The sequence below is a fragment of the Diabrotica virgifera genome, chromosome 1 (assembly GCF_917563875.1).
Source record: "Diabrotica virgifera virgifera chromosome 1, PGI_DIABVI_V3a".
NCBI lineage: Eukaryota > Metazoa > Arthropoda > Insecta > Coleoptera > Chrysomelidae > Diabrotica > Diabrotica virgifera.
The window spans coordinates 78,262,114-78,285,974 of NC_065443.1; the positions used below are offsets into that span (position 1 = coordinate 78,262,114).

The window sequence follows — 23,861 nt, forward strand, 5'->3', positions numbered from 1 at the left end:
AGTCGTGGCGTGCTCCTACTAATATTAGCTACATCGTCTGCATATGCAGTAATTTGTGCTGTTTTGGTATTTGTATGGCCGGTTACATAGGTTTTTCTGATGACTGCCTCAAGAACTATGTAGTTTGAACAGCATTGTTGGAAGTGCGTCCCCCTGTCTCACTTCCATGTTGATGTCAAACAGGGAAGTCAACTCTCCATACACTCTAGGTGCGGCTTTTGAACCCTGCCACGTTATTTTTATGAGGGTGATATATAGGTACAGTGTGTCTACTTAAGTTGGAAACATATGGGAAACTTTTTTATTATTATTTTTACGAAAAAAAGTTATTTTTCATAAAAAGTTCTGCTTACTCTAGAACCTATGATTCAATCATCAGATGTCAAATGTTGTCAATATTATACGTGGTATGTCAAAAAATGTGAATTTCGTTCAAGAGTAGAGTCGAAGCGAAAATCGGTGGGATTTGCGCATTTTATCAATGAAATTCGATATTTTTAAGACATTCCAGAAGCCGCTACAGGTTTAGTACAGTTATCCCGACGGATATTAGTACAGTTAAAATAATTAAGACGATAACCGGACAATAATGATTTAATGAGTGAAATATAGGGGTGTCTTCATCTTAAATGCGGCACACTGTATATAATCAATTTGATAATTTATTGCAACTAATATAGTCGTATTTCTTATACCTAGGTTCAAAATATACATTCAAAATACTGACTTAATTCACTAATTTTATCATAAAACGTTCAAATTGATTGCATTGAAATATTGAACCAATTAATGCGTATTAATATAATATTAATATAATAATTATAATATGCAGAGTGAGTTTTATGTACAGAAACCCTCAATTATCTCGGAAACATCTTGCATGATTTTTATAGGTTTTGGTGGGTAGGGGTTTTCTAATGCAGCCGATAGTATAGTGCTAATTACATTGTTGTCAGATCTTCCGTTTTTCTGGAAATATAATGAACTTTCTTATTTTTTGCGTTTTGAAGTCCTTAAGAAATACTGATTATTTTTCATGTTATATTCCCTATACGTAAATGCCATAGTTTCGGAGTTATTGCTACATGTATTTAAAAAAAAATTAAACAAATTATAAAAATCAATTTTTTCGGCCCGTGGAGTTACATTCTTTGGATCATTGGGGAAAAAAAGGTCTTTTGTAATTTTTCTCTAAAGTTAATGGTTTTCGAGCTCTAAACAATTTAAAACTGAAAAAAATCTAATAATGACGATTTTTAAGGTTCAAAAATACAAATAAAAAATATTATTTTTGTCACTGCTGAGTACCCAAATTCAAGCTAAGCCTTTTTTCTAGGGGGGCTCGCTATAAAATTATTTGGCTCGTTTTATTCTAAAACATTGCTTTTTAATAATTGTTAGTGAAGCGCATATGAGAGGATGGGCGATCGGGCATTAACAATTAAAAACAATACTTTAGAATGAAACAAGCTTAAATTACTTATTAAAAATAATATTTTGATTTGTGATTTCGAACCTTAAAAATCGTCATTATTCGATTTTTTTCAGTTTTAAAGTGTTTATAACTCGAACTCGTTTAACTTTAGAGAAAAATTACAAAATAACTTTTTTGTTCCCAATAGTCCAAAGAACGTAAAATAATGTCTACCCGGGCCGAAAAAAATGATTTTATAATTTGTTTTTTTTTTTTAATAAATGTAGCAATAACTCAGAAATTATGACCTTTAGGTATAAGGAATATAACATGAAAAATAATTAGTATTTCTTAAGGACTTAAAAAAGCAAAAAATGTACAGGGTATTCCAATTGAAGTAAAATAAAAATAATTAGATTTTTAGAAAAACGGAAGATCTGACAACAATGTAATTATCACTATAATATCGGCCGCATTAGAAAATCCCTACCCACCAAAATTTATAAAAATTGTGCTAACCGTTTTCGAGATAATTGAGGGTTTCCGTACATAAACTTCACTCCAAATATATTATATTATTACACATTAATTGGTTCAATACTTCAATGCAATCAATTTGAATATGATAAAATTAGTGAATTAGTCAGTATTTTGAATGTATATTTTGAATCTACCTATAAAAAATACGACTATATCGGTAGCAATAAATTATCAAATTGATAATATTATATGTATAGTGTGTCGCATTTAAGATGAAGACACCCCTAATATTTTGGCTATCAAAATATATTCAGATTTGAAATTTGGCACAGTCTACAGGTTGATGGTTCACAATTTTTAAAATAGTCAACTGAAATTTAAATTTTAAACGCGGTCTACTGCGAATCCACAAACAGGGTGAATTTTTGATATGCGATTCGATTTGCTTCGCGTTAGATATCGAAAAAAAAATATTTGGAAAAGCTGTTCCAAATATTATTAAGACCACATACCAAATTTTATGACAAGATTCGCACTTTTAGTGTTTTTTTCAGTTGTTGTAGTCAGGATCCTAAATCCTAAAATTGGCAGTCCCGAGATGCATGTCGAGACAGCAAAAAACGGTTTTTTCAATTTATTCGTTCTTTCCGCTCAGATATTAAAAATTCTGCCTCTACCATTCGAAAGAACGACAAAAAACACATAAAAAATACTATTTAAAAGTTGGCCAAATTATACTATCATAACCTAAAAAAAAATTGAAAATTTCAAAAATTTTTCCTGGGCTCATTTTTTATTACAAAAATCTGAAAAAATCAGGCTGTTTTGTATTCAAAATATACATCATCTCGAATTTTTTCAGATTTTTTAAGTTAAAATTGCGCTCACAAAAAAATAAAACCTAAAAATTCTTCTTTTCTCGATTTAAGAGGTTCTAGGACCACTGGGAAGCTAAAAATTTGCATGGGGGCATAATTTTATATCCTTTATCTAAAAAATAAGTAGCGGGGTTGATCGGTGCGGGGGCATTTTTGACCATCTTATCCCGCTATAGCCTTTATGGATATTTACCTTCGGTTTTATTTATTACACGACATATGATAACTCTTTTATTAGGTATTACTTTCACGAAAAAAGGTATTCTTTATAAAAAGCTCCGTATGTCCAAAGAACTAAGATGCAACCATCAGATATCACATTTTATTAATTTTATACGAGGTATGTCAAAAAATATGAATTCCACTCAGGAGTAAAGTAGGTACCTTTATTTTTCACAATATTGAAATTGTATCTTAGATTTTAGACCATGCTGAGCTTTTGATGATGAATAACTTTTTTTCGTAAAATGAGTAATAAAAGAGTTATCATATTTATTGTAATAAATAAAAACGATGTTTTCATAAAGATAAAAATTTGTAAAATATTTTTTTTTCAATTAGAAGCATGTAATTGCATATTTGATCTTGGTTTTTAATTCCAAACAACTTTTCATAATAAGAATTTTCAATATTCAGAGAAATAAACTTTGTACTTTACCCTTGAACGAAATTCATATTTTTTGACATACCTTGTATAATATTGATAAAATTTGATATCTGATGATTGGATCTTAGGTTTTAGAGCATGCAGAACTTTTTATGAAGAATAACTTTTTTTGTAAAGTTAATAATAAAAAAGTTTCCCATATGTTTCCAACTTAAGTAGACGTATATATTTTTTTTGGTATACCTAGATTACGAAGGTCTTCTAGCATTTTTTTCGCTTTTTAAATTATCAAAAGCTTGTTTAAAGTCTATATCCATAGCATATATTGTATTCATAAGCTTTTTCTTGTATCGTTCTTAGTATGAATATATTATCTGTAGTGGCTCTCTTTGGTTTGAATTAATTTTGATAATCACCAATTACATTTTCGGAGTATTCTAACAATCTGTTGTAGATAGTACCAGAAAGGATTTTGTATATTACATTTAGCAATGTAATTGGCGTATAATTCTGACATTCCCGCTTATCTCATTTTTATACAGTGCTAGTCAAAAGTCTGTACCCCCTTCGTAACTTTTGAACGGTTATACCTATAATGGTGAAATTTGGAGGGAGGAAATAAACGGACGTAGGCTTCTTAACTAGTCATGACAGGTGACTCAATAGTGACAGATGACGTTACAGAGCCACTGTGACCAATAATTTTAAATGGGACCTTATGGCAAGGGATACCTTGTTTGAAAGGTATTCAAAATACCTATTCAGCTATACTAATTTTGTTTGACTTTAAGTTCATTTTGGCGAATAAATGAAATAAATATAAAATTGAAGTTTCGCATTTAGTTGATAAAAATTCAAAATTCTGCCAATAGTTACTTATCAAAAAGGTTGACGTTGACGTAAAAACTACTAGAGAATTGAAAAACGTCAACTTTTTTGACAAAAAAGACCATAGGCGGACATTTAAATTTTTATTAATTAAATGCGAAACTACAATATTATATTTATTTAATTTATTCATCAAAATCAAAATCAACTTAAACCCAAAAAAATTAGTATGACTGAATAGGTATTTTGAATACCTTTCAAACGAGGTATCACTTGCCATAAGGTCCCATTTAAAATTATTGGTCACAGTGGCTCTGTAACGTCTTCTGTCACTATTACGTCACCTGGCATGACTAGTTAAGAAGCCTACGTCCGTTTATTTCCTCCCTCCAAATTTCACTATTATAGGTATAACCGTTCAAAAGTTACAAGGGGGTACGGACTTTTGACTAGCACTGTATATTGGCTGTATAAGGCTAACTGCCCATTCTTCTGGCTTTGCTTTTTGGTCCATATTAATGATATTAGGTAATGAATTCTTCCCCAGAGTTCGGATGCTCCATGTTTTAACAATTCTGCCGAAATTCCGTCCATTCCTGGCTCTTTATTGTTTCTTTAATATACAGGGTGTTTGGTAAAGAATGGGCCATAGCTTAACCTTAGATTTCTGGGGTTAAAATAGGTCGATTTAAGCTAACTGGTACTGTAAGCTGGTACTGTACACCCTACTAAATTATGTTGAACAAATGTTTCTGGCTACTACCAGAGGCGTACGACGGGGAACATGAATGGTTGACCGTTCCCAAATTCTACGCCACTGGCGGAATTTCTATTTTAGTGCAATTTTTTGATTCTCCAATACTTTCTATGTAAATAACATACTCTTTATTCGTAACTATAAAGCCATTCGTTTTCGAGATATTTGAAGCTAAAAACGAAGGAGCATAATACATTAATCAAAATAAGTGTGCCTTTTCATTTTTAACTTCAAATATCTCGAAACCTAATGACTATATCGTTACGAATGAAGAATATATTATTTACATAGAAAGTATTGGAGAATCTAAAAATTATGATAAAATAGCAGTTTCATCAGTGGCGTAGAATTTGGGAAGGGTCAACCATTCACTTTCCCCTGTCGTACGCCTCTGGTATTAACCAGAAACGATTATTTAACATAATTTAGTAGGGTGTACAGTACCTACACTTTCTGCCAAGTATCATAAGGATATGTCAAATAGTTTTATAGTACCGGGCACACATAGTTCTTAAAGTTTTAAATAAATAAATTATTTAGAAAAAAGAATACTTTAAAATAATTTAACATATCCGTATCATACTTGGCAGAAACTGTAGGCACTGTACAGCCTACTAAATTATCTTAAATAATCGTTTCTGGCTACTACCAGAGGTGTACGACAGGGGAAAGTGAATGCTTGACCCTTCCCAAATTCTACGCCACTGATAAAACTGCTATTTTAGCATAATTTTTAGATTCTCCAACACTTTGTATGCAAATAATATACTCTTCATTCGTAACGATAAAGTCATTAGTTTTCGAGATATTTGAAGTTAAAAATGAAAAGGCACACTTATTTTGATTAATGTATTATGCTCCTTCGTTTTTAGCTTCAAATATCTCGAAAACTAATGGCTTTATCGTTACGAATGAATAGTATGTTATTTACATAGAAAGTATTGGAGAATAAAAAAATTGCACTAAAATAGCAATTCCGTCAGTGGCGTAGAATTTGGGAAGGGTCAACCATTCACGTTCCCCCGTCGTACGCCTCTGGTAGAAGCCAGAAACGTTTGTTTAACATAATTTAGTAGGGTGTGCAGTACCAGCACCACTTACCAAATTTCGTGTGGTTGCCCCATGCCTGTTAGGAAATATTCAAAAATAAATATAATAAAAGTTTAAGTTTGACACCTTGTATTTCGGTTATTACCAACTTTTGTACTAAAGTAAGTTAGCTTAAATCGACCTATTTTAAGCTCAGGAATCTAAGGTTAAGCTATGGCCCATTCTTTACCAAACAGCCTGTATATTTTAACTTACTGTTTTTTTTTTCAGCTTAAATATGTATGCGGCACTCCCCCGGGAGGACGAAGAAGATCGACGTCTGGGAGTTTATGTGAAACTCCCCCTCCTCCAAGTATTTGGACGGTCTCGCCAATTTCGGGATCTAAGAATATACCTATGAATTCTCCTTTGAGACGATCAGGTAAAATTAATCAGATTCAATTGCTCAGGTGTAAGTATTCTTATATAATTGTACCTTAAATTGGAATAGTAGAGTAGTATGGAATGGTGAAATAGTAAAATGTAAAGGATATCGATAGTTACCAGCCTGTTGAACAAGCGGGCTTACGCAAAGGTTATGGTACCATAGAACACCTACAGACAATAACGGCACTTATCGAAAAGTGTAACGAACCTCTTCATTTCGCATTTTTGGATTACAATAAGCTATTACCAAATACCTCAGGAATAAGCGGGGTTTGTAAAGGGTAAAGGTACAAGGGAACAAATCCTGAACCTGAGACAACTCATTGAAAAGTCTAGAGTCTAGAGAATTTCAAGTACCTAGGATTATATGCTTCGTTGACTATTTGTCAACGATGGCATTTGATTGTGTAAGCTGGATAAATCTGTGGTCAATTTTAATAGAAATGGGCGCACCAATGCACCTGGTGACACTTATTAAAAATCTGTACCAGTCTAATATAGCGACAGTGCGACTAGATCAGAAGTTCTCAAACCCATTCAAGACCGAGATAGGTGTTAGCCAAGGATGCGTGTTGTCACCTGACTTATTTAACATTTAAGGTGAACATGTCATGAGGATGGTTTTAGAAGGATGGGCCGGTGGAGTAACAGTAGCTGGTAGGAAAATCTCCAATTTAAGATTTGCTGATGACACTACACTTATAGCAACAAATTAGCAAGAAATGTTTGATCTTCTGCGAAGAGTTGAGTACGAAAGCAATAAAGTTGGTCGGAAAATCAATAAAGCTAAGACAAAAATAATGGTGGTCGACAGATTCGACACTATTCAACTGACCAACATGTTACAGGAATACCAGATAGTAAACACCTTTATCTATCTCGGGTCTAGTATAACTAACGATGGTAACTGTGCAGCAGAAGTTCAGAGACGTATTGGTATGGCAAAAAATGCGATGAGTCGCCTAACTAAAGTTTGGAAAGACAGATCTATCTCTCAAAATATCAAGATGAGACTGACGAATGCCCTTGTAATCTCAATATTTCTATACGGGGCAGAGACTTGGACTCTTCGCGCATGCGAGCGCCAAAAAATTGATGCCTTTGAGATGTGGTGCTGGAGAAGAATGCTGCGCATACCTTGGACAGCTCATAGGACAAACGTTTCCATTCTAAACCAACTCAATATTAAAAAAAGGCTGTCCACAGTATGTCTGCAACGAATTCTGCAATTCTTTGGTCACGTGGTTCGCAGAGGTGACGACAGTTTGGAGAGATTAATTGTTTCTGGAAACGTTCCGGGGAGAAGATCAAGAGGACGATCACCAACTAGATGGTCTGACCAAATAAAGCATTCAGCTGGAAACTCATTCTGCGAAGCTCTTAGAGCAGCTGAAGATAGAGACCAATGGAGAAACATTGTTAGGAATATTGGAAGAAATGACGATCCTCAGTAATGGGGAAACGGCACGAGATAAAGAGAGAAGATATGGTTGAATGCTCGAATATATGAATTTTACAAATAAAAGGCAGGTATCAAGCACAGTTATTTATATTTATTAAATATTGCCCAAGTACTTTCTCAGAGCATCATCAGGGGCAGTTCGTCAAAAAAAAGGAAGGCTATCCAGCACATCCCGGAATGTTGTGACATAAACATTTACTTAAAGGTAATACAAATAACACACACTGGATAAAAGTCAAACAGAATAAAACAATTGTTCGGGGGCTACATTATCGGTTATGTTTGGAGAAAAAAGTGATTTGTTATGCGTTTTTTGTGCACTTAAAAGTCCAAAGACGTTCGTTTTCATTCTGCAGTGGTCATTGGATTATCACAATATTTTTTTAGCTTAGTCAAATTTACTTCAAAAAGATTTTTCCCTAAAAGAAAATATAGAAAATTCCAACGATTTACTTTATTTACAATGCACCGATTGACTTTAACTATAGATGATACAAAATAGATGCGGCATACAAAATTTTTGAAGGAAAATTTCGTTAATATTTCCAAGTAAAAAATTGGAGAGGGTATATTGGTAAAATGTTTAAAGACAAAAAATGTTATTACGCCACTGAAGCCTTCGCAATGGTGATCGCCAACTTCGGATAATTGCCAAGAAGAAGAGAAAGCGCCGCTGGAAGGCCAAGAAGAAACTTAATCGTCATCACCATTTCTTGTAATTTAGTGTCTACAATTTTGAAACTATACTTTAAGTAAATGTAACTGATATAGTCATTCTAGGTACTTCTCCGCCAGTATTAAGTGGACCTTTAGCAAGGATTCCCATACTAAGCAGTCCCAACCTAAATGACAACAATAACCTGGGTCGGTCTCCAGTGATTCCCTTTTGTACGCGAGCCGTGACGTTGCCAGAAATATCGGAAATGGGAAATTATCAAGCCTTTTTAAATGAAACATCTGCCAGCAATGATATACACCCAATTACATTTTTGGCGCCAGAACTTCCAGAAGAAACACTGTTGGAGGTAAGGACTTATTACTTTTGCTAGATTGTAAGCTACAGTTGTTCCAACAGATCTATGCACATGCACAAAATTATGCAAGAATTACTTTGTATACTAGGTCTCTTTTTTACTCACAGAAATTTTAAGTATCGCAAAATTAATCCCCCTGTCCATAGAAACCACAATAGGTTAAGGGTCAATCCATGCCAAGTGGTCCAATATAAATTAAGTTGGTTGCTTGACTATTTTTAATAATATTTTTTATTTTTCTACCTTTTAAACTTCAGTCTATAGAGACTACAGAATTCCATTTATTTTTTTTTATTTAGTTTGCCGATGACGGCCATTTTTGTTAAAGCGTATCGATCATTTTCACGGAAAACATGGCTTCGCTTTTTAGTCAATATTTTCACTAAGGTTTGTCCTAGAACAATAAATCAAAAACCAAACTTTTTAGAAAAGTATGCTCTAAAAAACGGCCTATAGCATTATTTAATTTCAAACTACCCTTAAGGCCTTAAATTTTGAAGGCCTTATAAGAACCTCATAATTTAAAAAGATAAACTGATAAAATTCCATTTTCAGCATTTTTTTAACAGCATAAGGAAAGCCGATAATGGTTTGTAATTTTTTTCTGCAAAAGACATACGTACATACTTTAAATAAAAAAAGTTTGAGCTTTGAGACTTGAGTAAATGTTTTCACAAAAATCTCAAAAATGTATTTTTTTTTAATCTAAAAGTTTGACCCCTTATATCTCTGGTGGGCACGGATGAAAAGATTTGAAATTTGGCTGAATGTTAGCCCCTAGCAACTAGAATAAGGTGTAAAAATTTGGAGTTGCAGACTTACCTCATATAGGAGTTACAGGCCTGAAAAAATTGTCAAAAATCAAAATGGTCAAAATTTGAGCGTTTGCGGGCAGGGTAATTAAAATTCAAATAAACTGTCTAATGAAATAAAAATTAATCTATTTTCACCTGATTTCACAATGAATACAAATTTATACAGGGTGGGCCAAAGAAAAGAGTTCAGCTTGATATTTGGCAGTTATTAGATTTTAAGGGAATGCCGAAACAGGTCGATTTTTATTTTTAAATTACAAATTTTTTTATATATATTTCATACGTATCCATGACGTGTCATCGTCAGTGACGTCATCCATCTGGGCGTGATGACATAATCGATGATTTTTTTTAATGGGAATAGGGGTCATATGTTTTCTCATTTGAAAGAGTGTTCAATTCTCTGTTCAGTAGTATAAACAATAATATAATTATTTATACAGGGTGGCCAAAAAATAATTTTTGAATTAAATTAATTGACACAAAAAGAAAAATGTATGTAATTTATTTAACTCAAAATACATTTTATTACTGTCATAAAATAGCAAAAAATATGATTTGGCAAATGAACATTGGTTTTCGCTTAAATTAAATGTTCAAACTGTCAAGAGGTAGGTGGGAGGCTGTTTATGATTTAATTTAAGCGAAAAGAAATGTTTATTTGTGAGATAAACAATTTTTCTATTTTCTGACAGCAGTACAATGTATTTTTAGTTGTCACAAGACCCCTATTCCCATTTAAAAAAATCATCGATTATGTCATCACGCTCTGATGGATGACGTCACGTAGTATGAAATGTATGCCAAAAATTTACAATATAATAAAAATAAAAATGGACCTATTTTGGCACTTCCTTAAAGTCTAATAGGTAACTATTGCTAAATATCGAGGTGTACTATTTTCTTTGGCCCACCCGGTATAAATTTGTATTCATTGTGAAATCTGGTGAAAATACTTTAATTTTTATTTCATTAGACAGTTTATTTGAATTTTAATTACCCTGCCCGCAAACGCTCAAATTTTGACCATTTTGATTTTTGACCATTTTTTCAGGCCTGTTACTCCTATTACTCCTATATGACATAAGTCTGCAACTCCTTTTTTTCTTCTTATTCTACTTGCGAGGGGCTAACATTCAGCCAAATTTCAAATTTTTTCATCCGTGCCCATCAGGGATATAAAGGGTCAAACTTTGAGATTTTTCAAAAAATTACATTTTTGAGATTTTTTTTGAAAAAATTTACTTAAGTCTCAAAGCTCAAACTTTTTTTATTTAAAGTATGTACGTATGTAATTTTTTTCTGGAAAAGACGTATGTCTTTTCCAGAAAAAAATTACATACCAATATCGGCTTGCCTTATGCTGTTAAAAAAATGCTGAAAATGGAATTTTATAAGTTTACCTCTAACTTTGAAGTTCATTTAAGGCCTTAAGGGTAGTTTGAAATGAAATAATGCCATAGGCTTTTTTTTAGCGCGTACTTTTCTAAAAAGTTTGGTATTTGATTTGTTGTTCTAGGACAAACCTCAGAAAAAATATTGGCTAAAGAGCGAAGCCATGTTTTCAGTGAAAATGATCGACACGCTTTAACAAATGGCCGTCATCGGCAAAGTAAATTTTTTAAAAATAAAATGAATGCAATTTTGTACTCTCTATAGACTGAAGTTTAAAAGATAGAAAAATAAAAATAATTGAAAATAGTCAAGCAACCACCTTTGGACCACTTAGCTTGGATTGACCCTTAAACAAGGATGGAGCTATACGGCATATTTATCATTTTCAGTGATAAACTTAAAATGTGCCACAGATGGCACATTTTTAAAAATGGTTTTTCATATTATTGAAACTTTTAGTCTTTGTACATTTCATTGTAATTTTTATCTTCAAATATAATTATTGTTAGAACGACTAACTGTTGCTCTCTTATTTGGTTACTTCGCTAATTATTTATTTTTAAGCTAATGAGACAAGTAATGTTTTTTTTCTACGACCGTTTAATAATATGCTCATTATTCGCTGTTTTTGAATAGATAATAACACCCATTACTTTACCCGTGAGTAATGGTTCATTACTCACGGGTCATTCTCCCGGGTTAAAATTAGATTCAAGTGATGCATGGCACTTTTAATATATCTACCTATTAGCAAATAAAATTACTTAAACTTGTTTATTTAATAAAATAGTCATTGTAATTTATATCAACAATTAAATTCGAAAAATGTTTAAAGGATTTTTAACTGTAACAATGGGTTACATAGTATATTTTTTACGTTTAAATTTCAACATTTGACATATGAAATTTATATCAATGAATTATGTTTTACTTACTGTTGATTGTACAATAAATTTTTATTGAGAGCACACATTCCTTTTCGTTTAATTGCCTTAAAACAAAGACTATTGACTGTAATACATACAACTCTTGACATTTCCCATTACATTTGAGGAAGCAAAAAGATAGCGCCATCTAGTGGTCCGCGGTGATAACCAGAGCAATCTAACCTTAAAAATTGCTTTATTATTGTTTTTGTATAAGTGTTTGAACTATTTTTATTTTTATTTAATTTTGCCAAATTAACTCGTAATCCAAAATTTATAAAATTAAATTTGAATGTTTACGTCAAATTTTACGTTGTCACAACGTAGTTTCAGGGCAAGCCGACAGTGATTTCTATGGGAGTTGGATGTATTACAGTCAATAGTATTTGCTTAAAATATGTCTTATTTTTAAAAGCCACCTCCACTCCATGACACTAATGTCAACTGTCTGTTTCATGTTTCATTGTTTCGTAAGCTCAAAGACGGCAATTCTAACAGTGTTGCCATAGTTATATAAAATATGTTTTCTTATGAAAAATAAAATCTTTCGATTTTGAATAATGTTAGTAGTTGATAATTATATTTTCTACTAACCCAAATAAAAAAGGTCCTAGAAAAAGTATAGTATTCTACTTGCATGTAATGGCTATTACTCACGATGATGAAGTTAATTCATCAGAGTGAGTTATTACATGCTCGTTGAATAATATACTATTAACCTACGGAGTGGTCGGAAACTCCCTTTACAATGATGAATTATTTTTGTTATAGTACACAGGGAAGAAATAATAACACAATTTTTTTGTGGGTTATGTATTAATTATTTACTTATCCAAAATTTGCAGCGATTTTTAGTCTGCTTTTTTATAAAAAACTATTTAGAACTCTTTAGCGACGAATTAGTATAAAAACCAACTAGAGAAAATTTGATTGAAAATTTTTTTCCGGTACCTTTCAAACGATCCATAAGATCCCATTTAAAATTAACGGTCAAAGTGGCTATGTAACGTCATATTTATGTCACTGTCACCTGTTATGACTATTTGAGAAACCTGCGTCCGTTTATTTCCTCCCTTCAGATTTCATTATTATAAGTATAACCGTTCAAAAGATACGAGGGTGAGGGGACTTTTGACTAGCACTGTATAAATAATGAATACATTGATATTTTGAAATACATACCGAGAATAATCTGAAATAATCACTGGCATGCAGTTTTTTTGGCCAAAATTCAACTGAGTTTAGAAATAAATAGGACATTTCAATACGCTTTCTTGATGCTTTGACGCTTTGAGTTTATTTGAATAGAAGCTTCAAAAGTTACAAAAGGTGGCGCTAAAATCACATTGGTTAAAACTCGTGGGCTCGTGGTTTTTACTTTGAACTCCTTATTGATTAATTTATAAATTTATTATTACCATAATAATTGTTACTAATATGAAAATATATTTTACAGAAAGAACACAATGAAACGTTGGCAAAAATAAACTTCGTCTTGGCGTTAAGTAACTGTATTTTGGACATGGCTTCCCAAAGGTCAGCACCCCTTTCTATGCTTGTGGATCATTTTGGACAAAATCAGAATTCTTCAAATGAGTTTACAAAAATAGCTGAACAACTAGTATTGTCGGTGAGAGCGTTACAATTGCTTAGTTCTGGGCTGGCTCTGGCTACTAAGCAAATCAAGGCTGGACAATTGAGGCCTAGTAGTACCGTTAAGACTGGTAAGTACTAGTTTGTAACATTTCTTTTTTAATTTGTCCCAAGTGGTTGTAAACCAGTTACAAGTATACTTTCCTTCAGATTTTCAGTATGATCCTTTATTTGTAATAATCCTAACAGTAACTGTTTTTGAAGTATCTTTTAAATGAAAATATTATAAAGAAATATAATAGACATATCTAGATATACAATTCATCAAAAATCCTGTGGATGTGTCACACTCATCATTATCAATCATCCAGTCGCATCCAGTACTGGACATGGGCCTCCCTCAATTTTTTACAGTGATCTCTACACTGGGTCGCTTGTAGCCAGTTTCCTGCTATTCTATTCACGTCATCATTCCATCTAGTCGGTGGTCGTCTTCCGTTTCTTTTATAGTTTCTAGACCTCTATTCCATGATTCGTCTTGTTGACCATCGATTTTGTGTTCCAGCTAAGTGTCCCGTTCAGTTCCACTTAAGCGTCGTGGTTCTTTCGATGATGTCTTGAATGGCAGCTAATCTGGAAAGCTCAACGTAGATGGCGCTTGTGTAGTTGGAGGTCACGTCAACTTACGTCAACTATTCAAATCAATCTATTTCTTAGTAAATATTGCATATTTGTTTCGCTGTGTGAATTTAATTTGAGAAAATAAAATGCCTCAATGTTGTGCTGCGCCTTTGTGCTTATTGAGAACATCAGGATACAGGTTTCCCAAAGATATTCTGATGAGAAAAAAGTGGATGGTAGCAATAAGAAGGTATAAATATCTGCCGACAATAAATGCACGTATCTACAATAAACATTTTGTTGAAACGATGAGATTACGTATTGCCCCTGGATTCGACTGTAAAAAATCGAATACTTCACTATAAAACTCAGATCAAGATAAATATTTTTATTTTGGTCTGAGCTATAGAAATAAAATCTGAACACATTACAGCTATAGAAATAAAATATGAACACATTAATATATCGTACCCTTAGATAAGGGCTTCCTTTTTTCCAGTAACTCTCGAATTTCAGCAAAAAGAATATCGAAAAAAAATGGAAGAACTTAAACTTATTAATGAAGAGGCGCTTCAAGATATTAATCAATTACGAAATGAATTAAACATCTCCAACGAAAGAGTACAAAAATTAGAAAGAGAGGGAAGAAGGAGAAATATTGTGATTCAAGGACTGCAGGTTGACGCCAATCAACCACTCTTGCTAGGAAATGAGGTAGAAAAATTCATAGAAAAGGAAATGCGAGTAAAAGTAAACGATAATGAAGCAAGAAAGCTGGGAGACAAAATATATTTGGTAGAGATGGATAGCAAGACAGAAAAGACCAAAGTAATGCAAAATAAGAAGAAACTCAAGCAACTGACAGAAAGAATATGCATAAATGATCTGACGAAGGACGAATAGGGAAATGGCCAAAATAAGAATAATTGCTAAGAAAGAGAAAATCAAAGGAAATAGCAGGATACCAAAGACAGACAATAAACAATGAATTGTGGAAATGGAATAAAGAAAACGAGCAGCTGGAAAGAATAGAGGAAGACATTGCAAAAAACTAGAATTGAATGCAGTATTAGGAGACCCAACAAAGATGACCCAGCAAAGAAAACGGAAACAAGAATCGAAAAATAATAAAACGAGATAATGACAATAATGAAGAACTAGTTAACATAGAGACGTGGAATATAAGAGAATCATTCCAGGAAGGAAAACTGAAGCATCTAGTAAACGAAGCCAAAAAATATAAATTTGATCTTGTGGCAACAAGAGACTAAGAAACTGGGACAGGGCAGTTAGGAAATAGATGGCTATATAGACAGTGGAGGCTGTTAAAGGGCTTCCTTTTTTCCAGTAACTCTCGCATTCCTTTTCCTCAATTCGTTTTTCAACGTACAAACAATCCAAGATCCGTATTTTTCTGCCATAGTTTATTATTTATTAAATCGTAAACAAAAACACCATATACAAACTTCACGAATTGTCAAGACGTTGACCCCCAACTATACTAGCGCCGCCAAGCGGGAGCAACGGCGTACATAGCTGCCATTCCTGATTTGCCTAATTTGTTGCTTTGATATGTAATCTCGAAGGCTCACGTTCAGCATTGCACATTCCACAGCTCGCTGTGTAACTCATGATTTTATTTGCGGATTTTTGCATGTGCTAAAGTGTCTGTTCCCAAAGAATGATAAGAAATTTGAGAATAAGCAGTCCTGGTGGTAAACTAAAAATTGAATTTAAACAAAAATGCCAAGAAAACTTGCCCGACAACGATTCGCAAAATTATAAATCTGCCAGGCTGCAAAATCTTACCTGGTCAGTTTGGTATTGAAAAGCAAGAAAAGGAAGAATGTACACCAGTGCAAAAGATCAAAGCAAAGGAAGCAAACAATCAGATTAGCTAAACAGCGTTTCACGTTAAGAACGGAACGTTACTTAGATAGGCCAATGTACATCTTATGGACGATATAAGCGCGCCGATGCCACGTCGTACTGATTAGAATGATTCGTAAATGAGTAGCCACACGTGCCCGAGCAGTTTGGCAACACTGATCTCCATAAGCGCAATGTTCCGTTCTTAATGTTAAACAACGTATAGATGAAAACAGTATAATACTAGCACATGAATATAATGTAAAAATGGAAGAATTACTTTGATAGTTTTGAATGGAAGAATTTCTTTAAATTACATTAAACAAAGAGTTTGTGATACAACCAGCAGACTGTAACATCAATGCTGTCTAAAGTGCCAGCGGAACCATTGCTTCCTGAATTTAAAGTTATGCTGGTCATTTCCTCATTACCGGTAACTTATTCTTCTTGTACTTTTTGTATATCTAACAATCTGTTAGTTATGTTGCTGAAGTATTCCATCTGAGCTATCCATCTCGTTGGTGATTGTTTGTCAGCTGATTTTTTTTCCAGCTCAATTATTGGTAGCCTGTGCTCCTCCATTCTTTTTATATAATTCTACCATATTTTTCTACCCCTTCTAACTACATCTTTTACGCCGCATTGTCCCCTGATAGTATTGTTTGTTATTCTGTCCGTTATTGTTGTCCTTGATATTACTATTAGTATCTTCATTTCGGTTGTACCTAGCATACTTTTGATTTTATTAGTGTCTTTCCGTCATTATATTTCGTAAGTCATTAGGGATCAGATACAGGTTTCAAAAATTTTTACTTTGTTGTATGTATGGATTATTCCAGACAACAATTTTTAAAGATCCAGATATTTCTGCGGCCTGATTTATTTGCCTTCTTAGGTCTCTGACTGGGTCATGGTAACGGAATAAATCTACGCCGAGGTATTTGAATTGGTTAAATTGTTCTGTGGGTTTGTTTTCCATGGATAGGTTCATGTTAATCCGACGGCATGCTTGGTAGAATCTGTGAAGTTGTCTTATAGGTCGTCCTCATTCTCTGTAATCTGGGCTGCGTCATCTGATACCACTTCTGCTATGTTCGAGTCAACAAGATCTCGTGAGATTCATAGGCGTTTGACACGATATATCACAGAACTTGTTGAAAAAACTTGAGAAGTATGGTCTGAGAGGACGTGTTTTGACATTACTAAAAAGTTATTTAACTGACAGAAAACAATTTGCAGAAATTGATGGTGTCAAAAGTGATCCTGAAGTAATTAATTATGGCGTACCGCAAGGGACCGTTACTTTGTACACTGCATGTTAATGACATGTTCAAACTAAAAATTGTTGTAAACATAATTAGCTTTGCTGATGACACCGCAATTTTTTATAAGGCCGATAAATGAGAAGATCTTAAAACTATTAGGGGAGTGCATTTAGATTTTCACTTCGGAAAAAATCAAACAAGATTTTTGTAACTTTTACACTTTACTTTTTTTTTACTTTTTTTTTAAACTTTTTGTAATTTCATTAAGAAATGTTTAATAAACAACATATCAAAAAGTTCTACTCGAGAAGTGCGTGCTTCATTTTTTATTAAACAAATGAACAGCGAAGTTAGATGTTTTTTAAATAACTCCGAAAATATAATTTTTAGAAAAAACTGACACTTGACCATTGAAAAACAGAAAATTTTCCAAAAAAAAAACATTATATAAAGATTTTTCTAAAATTAAATCTCTAGCTTCTGTAACTTTTTATTTATAACGCTAAAGTCATCCTTCTCACGCACATTGGCGCACTGTAAACTAGCGTTGGAAGAAGTGCACGGTTGAGTTTTTTTAATGTAATTCTTTAACTAATGGATCAAAAGAAATTTTACAAATTGGACATGAAAGAAGATGAAATAAGCTATCTTATGGTTGTAATAAAAAGAAATAAAATGTATGGAGATAAGTACGGTGTGGGCGGAAAGTGAGCCTTACATGAATTTTGTTTAAAAATGATTTAAAAATGTGTAACTAATACAATTTTACTTATAAAACTCTCAAATTTGCACAACTTACCTCTCAATCATCTTACTAAATGATGTTTTATTAAAAAAAAATCTCAAAAATTTAATTCAAATAATACGATGTCTCAAAAAATGTAATTTTTGAAAACTTCGTAGTTTTACAGAATTCCCATCAATTTAAGACGGTATTACTCAAGTTTGAATAAATCTAATACAATTTTTTTGCTATTTTTTAAGCTTGGGATGTAGTCTTTAAAAAACACTGAATTATTTTAGTTTAAAAGTGAAATAAACAATTTCTTTTTGAGAAAACTAAGAAAGATAACAAAAATGTAATACAAAATCCGAAAATTACCAGCTGAAAAAATGTATATACAGAGTGATCAAAACTTTTTTCTGTAAAACTTACCTAAAATACATTTAATAATAAGCTTCAACAATAATAAATGTTCAACTAAATTTTTTTTTAGCTCTTATACAGGATGTCTGCGTAAATTGGAACCTATTGATAACTTTTTTAATATCAGTTTTACGAAAAAAAGTTATTCTTTATAAAATACTCTGCATCGTATATAACATAAGATGCAACCATCAAATATCAAATTTTGTTAATTTTGTACGAGGTATGTCAAAAAATATGAATTTCACTCAAGAGTAAAGTACCTTTATATTTCACAATATCGAAAATTTTTATGAAGAAAAGTTGTTTGGAATTAAAAACTGTGTTCCAATATGTAATTATATACAATTTTGATATCTACAGTTTTTTTTTATTAAATGCATATTTTTCGAGGTATTCTCAAAAACCCTCTAAAAAAGTCGATTTTTCGTCGAAAAACTGTTATTTTCAAGCGCGAATAACTCGAAAAATATTAGTTCTACGAAGAAAATGTAAAAAACATTTTTTCTTAGAATCACCTTTTCCATCGAATTACATTGTTAAAATGTAATAAAAAATTCCCACCCCCAAGATGGGGTGGCAAGCACACCCAAGGTTTTAGCGTATGATAGCGGCATGATATAGAAAATGATCCTTGGACTATTCCCTACCTTCTGTGAAAATTTCAAGTAAATCCATGCTGGACGAAAAAATTGCGAGCCAATATGCTTGATTTCCTCAATCCTTCTAATCGAAAATTTGTTTTTTTTTAAATATTCTTTCTAATGGATTTTAATTTTTAATATTATTGTGAAAATTATTTGTTTATCTTTTTTTTAAGAATGAACTTCCATATTTGTTTGATTGGATTCTACTTGTTTTTCATTTAAATATCCGCCATTTTGAAATTTAAATTTTTAATCTTTAATTCAGATTCAACAACCTGTTAAAAATAAAGACAATAAATGTTTTAGAAAAATGTTCTTTTTTATGTTCTTTTTAGAAAATCCGCATTTTGGATCCGCCATTTTATAGTTTATAATGTTAACATTTAAGTTAGGTTTATCAAAACTCTCAAAAATAAATATATGTAAAAATAAATACATTTTGTAAAGAAATTATGATTTTACATTTATTTTTTAAGTTATCCGCCATTTTGGATCTGCCATTTTATAATTTAAATTATCAAAATTTGATTCAGGTTCAGTAACCTCTCCTCAAAAATATCCACATATATGTAAACAAACACGTTTTATAAAAAATTCGGATTTTACAACTACTTTTTAAGGATTTTTAGGGAAAAATCCGCCATTTTGAATCCGCCATTTTGAATTTGCAAATTGTAATGTCAGATTCGGGTTCAGCATAATCAAAACTAAAATAAAAACATTTTTTATCAAAATAAAATGTTGAATTCACCCATATTCTTAACATTATTTATACAAAACAATTGTTATTGTTTAAACAATTAATAAACAATTAGCGGCGAAATTTGTGAGTAGAACTTTTTACTTTAACATATTTATAAACTAACAAAAAAAGTTTTAGAAAAATATAACCTTGTTTGATTTTTTCCGAAACATTGTATCTTTTCGTTCTAATTGCACTCCCCTATATAGCAGGACAGGACTTCAAAATTGTAAAAACATTGTTGCAAATAAACAAACACATTAAATTATGAAAAAACTAAATATATACCTTTTGCAATATATAAAAATTCTCTGCCAACTTTTAATTCATTAAAAATAAATAACAAACAACAAATATTTAAAGCAGAGTACATAAAATATATAGGAGTTTTAATTGACAGGCACATTAAATGGGACTTACAAATAAAAAATATTATAAGAAAAATACGAGGACTGCTACCAAAATTCCGCTATTTAAAAGAGTTTTTGGATGTTGAACAGCTTAAAATGCTTTACCTGTCTCTAGTACAATCTCATCTGGTATATGGGATTTTAGGATGGGGTGTAGTAGCTGATTGTCATCTGGTGGCCATTCAAAATACTCAGAAATGGTTTCTTAAAGTAATATTATGGAAAACGAAAAACATATCCCTCAGACCAACTTTTTCATGGAACTCAGGTTCTTGATGTTCGGCAATTGTACTGCTTAAAGCTACTTAAAAATATTTATAAAGATAAAATTCCTCTTAAAGTAAAATCGAAACAAGAAGAAGATTGAATGTCGAATGTCTTCATACTATAAAAACAATAACGCAACGGTCAAATAAATATTTTGCTCCAAGAATATACAAATCAACAAATTTTAAAATTATCAAAAAATTGTATTTGTATAAAAAATGAGTTACTGCTTGGGTACAAGAAAAAAGGAAATTGTGTAACAATTTAATAAATTTAAATTATACTAGATAAAAAATAGAAATTAGATTAGAAACTATAAAAATAAAATAATGATTTGTCAAAAAAACTATAAACATAAATCTGTCTATATTAGACAGATTAAGTCAACAAGCATGTTTATGCTTTTCAGACTTTTTTTACGTTTATTATAATGTAAGTAAACTAAAAAAAAATCCTAGTCGTAGCGATTCGACATCTTCTATTATTTATTCGACCATTAGTATATTGAATAGGAGCGAACTGAGACAATATCCCTACCTGAGTCCTCCTGGTGTGGTTATGATAGCCGTGATGGTGTCGTTTGTTTTAATTTTCGTCGTATTTTGGTTATTCAGTTGTTTTATTATTTCCAAGACGTTCTCCGGGATTCTTTTTTACCTCAGTTTCTGTAATACATATATCGTTAAGTTTGACTATCAAATGCTTTTGTTAGATCCACAAAGCATACACGTATGTTGATACCGGTAACTTACTTCGACAATTTTATAACTGCATTGAAGACGCTATTTACAGTTTTGACTTCTGAAGATTTAATTCTATTTTTTTTATTGTTTTAGTTCTTTCTACTATGAACGCAAAATTTAAATCAACTCTTCAAGAATGCAAGCAATTGAATAGCACGGGTTTGCTAAACAAAGTTGGTGGTTCTGGTATAACGGCAGACAAAATTATCTACAATTATGCCATTCAAATGGTATGTACAATTTGATTTTAATTTGGTTTTATTGAATTCTATAAGTGTTCATAGATTTATACTATATATCCTTCTCTATATTTACAGTGTCAGTCTGCAGCTTTAGACGAACTATTTGGGAATCCCGAAGACTGTTTCCAGAGGTACCAAACAGCACAGATATTGTTGCACAGTTTATCTCAACAGACACAGAATCACAAGGACAAGGGGCTTCTGACAAAGTGTAAGTAAAAAATGGTATATTCTGTCATTGATTATTAACTACACATAGATACCTCACCTTAAGGTAAAACCGAATTCAGTGTTAAACTCCGCCCACTTACACCTCTTTGCCCCTCAAGTCTAAGTACTACCTGACTGGACGGTGGCGACATTTATTGAAATTTTTGCCAAGATTGAAAAATAAATTTGAGTTGCTTGGCTGGCGTAATAGACAATGATATAAGGGTAGTATTCAGCATTTTCACAAATAATTTTAACGCGGTTGTAATCTTTATTTTGGAATTCCGATTTTACTTCAGATAAAACGCTAAAAATTGATAAATAAAAATAGTGAAGAAGTTTCCTAAAAATTATTTAATTATTAATACACTACAAAAAAAACAACAAAATAGAAAATACATAATAAAATTAGCAGTGATAATTCACAGGTAAATTATTTTTTGCAATTTGTAAAAGAAATCAATTTTCAAAACTAATGCGAAATAAAATATTTGATTGATATACAGAATTTGTTTCCAGATCTAACCCATTCACTCAAGGTAAAATATTGCAAAACCTCCGAATTTTAAAGAATCCATTGGATTGGCATGAAATTTGGTACAGTAAAACCTCTGTTAACCGAAACATCGTTTAACCGAAATGGCTGACAGTTTCAATAATTTCGTCAATAAACAGTAAATTTAAAAAAAAGCAATAAAATTAAGGAAAATGAACATGTTTGGAGTGTTTTTTAAGAAATCTTCTATTTTCTGTTGTATTTTCCTTTGACAACGATGTTTTGCAGCTATATCTCTTCAATACTATGTAATTTGATACAAGAAGAATACAAAAAACAATGTTATTTTTAACCGAAATTCTTGTTACCCGAAACGGTCTCCCCCCCCCCCCAATTATTACGGTTAACGGAGGTTTTACTGTATACACATAGCTAAAATATCAAAGAAAAAAGTGATATTGTGCCGCTGTGTGCTTTTGCACTGGGGTTAAGTATCACTCCTTCTCGGGAGTGAAAAAATATACGTTCAAGATAAGTCCAGAATTGGATAAACTGATTAATATTAACAACTTTTGGTCCATAGAGTTTTTTCAATAAGTCAATACTTTTCGAGTTATTTTTGAGTAAATATGATTTTCGCTAATTACTCAATATGTAAGTATTTAATCGAAAAAAAAAATGTATGGAGCAGAAATACCTATAGTTTTTAAAAAAGTAAAAAAGTGGTGTACGTATGAAGTCTGTAGATCCAGCAGAAACAGAGTAGTAGGTAATGAAAAGTGGGTCCTTATTCGTCAAATTCCAAATCGAATATTTCAACGTGAAATAACCAAAAAATGAAGAACTTTTCGGGAAAAACTACAACTTTTTTTAGTGTTTAAAAAAAAAGTTTATCTTTATTTTTGTTTAAGTTTCTAGCATCGAAGTAAGCAAGATATGGTCAAAATAAATTTGGCACCTATTTTTATTTTTGATGATTCTGTGTAATTGCCATTCTCATCCAGTGAAGATGGCAGACCAATTTTTTTCAATTTCTCAAGTCTTGGATTTTTCTAGAAAACCTGTTATCTTTGTTTAATTTAGAGTGGCTGATTTATATTAGCCGTTTTATAATTACTAATACTCTTTCTCTCCAATGGCGCTACAGCCCAGTGCTGGCCTTAGCCTCCCCCAGCATCCATATCCAAGCATCTTTCTCCTTGGCTGCTCTCCTCCAGTTGTCCACCCTCAGTATCTTTTTAGCACTGGTTCTCACTTCGTCTATCAACCTCTACCTTTGTCTTCCTACTGGCCGGCGTCCATAGTTCCTCTAAGCATTCTGCTAGGTTCTATTTTTCAACGCAATCTTTGTATTTTTGCATAATTTGCTATAGAGAGTTATTTGTAATATTGATATAACTCGTGGTTGAACCTTATTCTCCACATATCATTGTCGCAATTACGTCCCAATATTCTTCTCAATATCTTTCTTTCAAAAGTATTATTAATTATTAATAAGGTTTATTGTTTTTTCTGTCATGATCCATGTTTCTGCACC

At 32.0% G+C, this 23,861-nt stretch overlaps 1 protein-coding gene across 6 annotated transcripts in view; it reads left to right on the forward strand.

Moving 5' to 3' along the window:
• LOC114349399 (serine/threonine-protein kinase ULK2) overlaps window positions 1-23,861 on the forward strand; it is a 196,673-nt gene that overhangs the window by 131,232 nt on the left and 41,580 nt on the right. For 4 of the 6 annotated variants that reach the window (XM_050657106.1, XM_050657100.1, XM_050657119.1 and 1 more), the window contains exons 14-18: window positions 6,285-6,435; window positions 8,674-8,927; window positions 13,529-13,796; window positions 21,470-21,606; window positions 21,694-21,829. In XM_050657106.1, coding sequence (XP_050513063.1) covers window positions 6,285-6,435; window positions 8,674-8,927; window positions 13,529-13,796; window positions 21,470-21,606; window positions 21,694-21,829 — 946 coding nt within the window. The remainder of the gene's footprint in view (window positions 1-6,284; window positions 6,436-8,673; window positions 8,928-13,528; window positions 13,797-21,469; window positions 21,607-21,693; window positions 21,830-23,861) is intronic. The other 2 variants (XM_050657113.1, XM_050657130.1) reach the window with 1 other exon arrangement.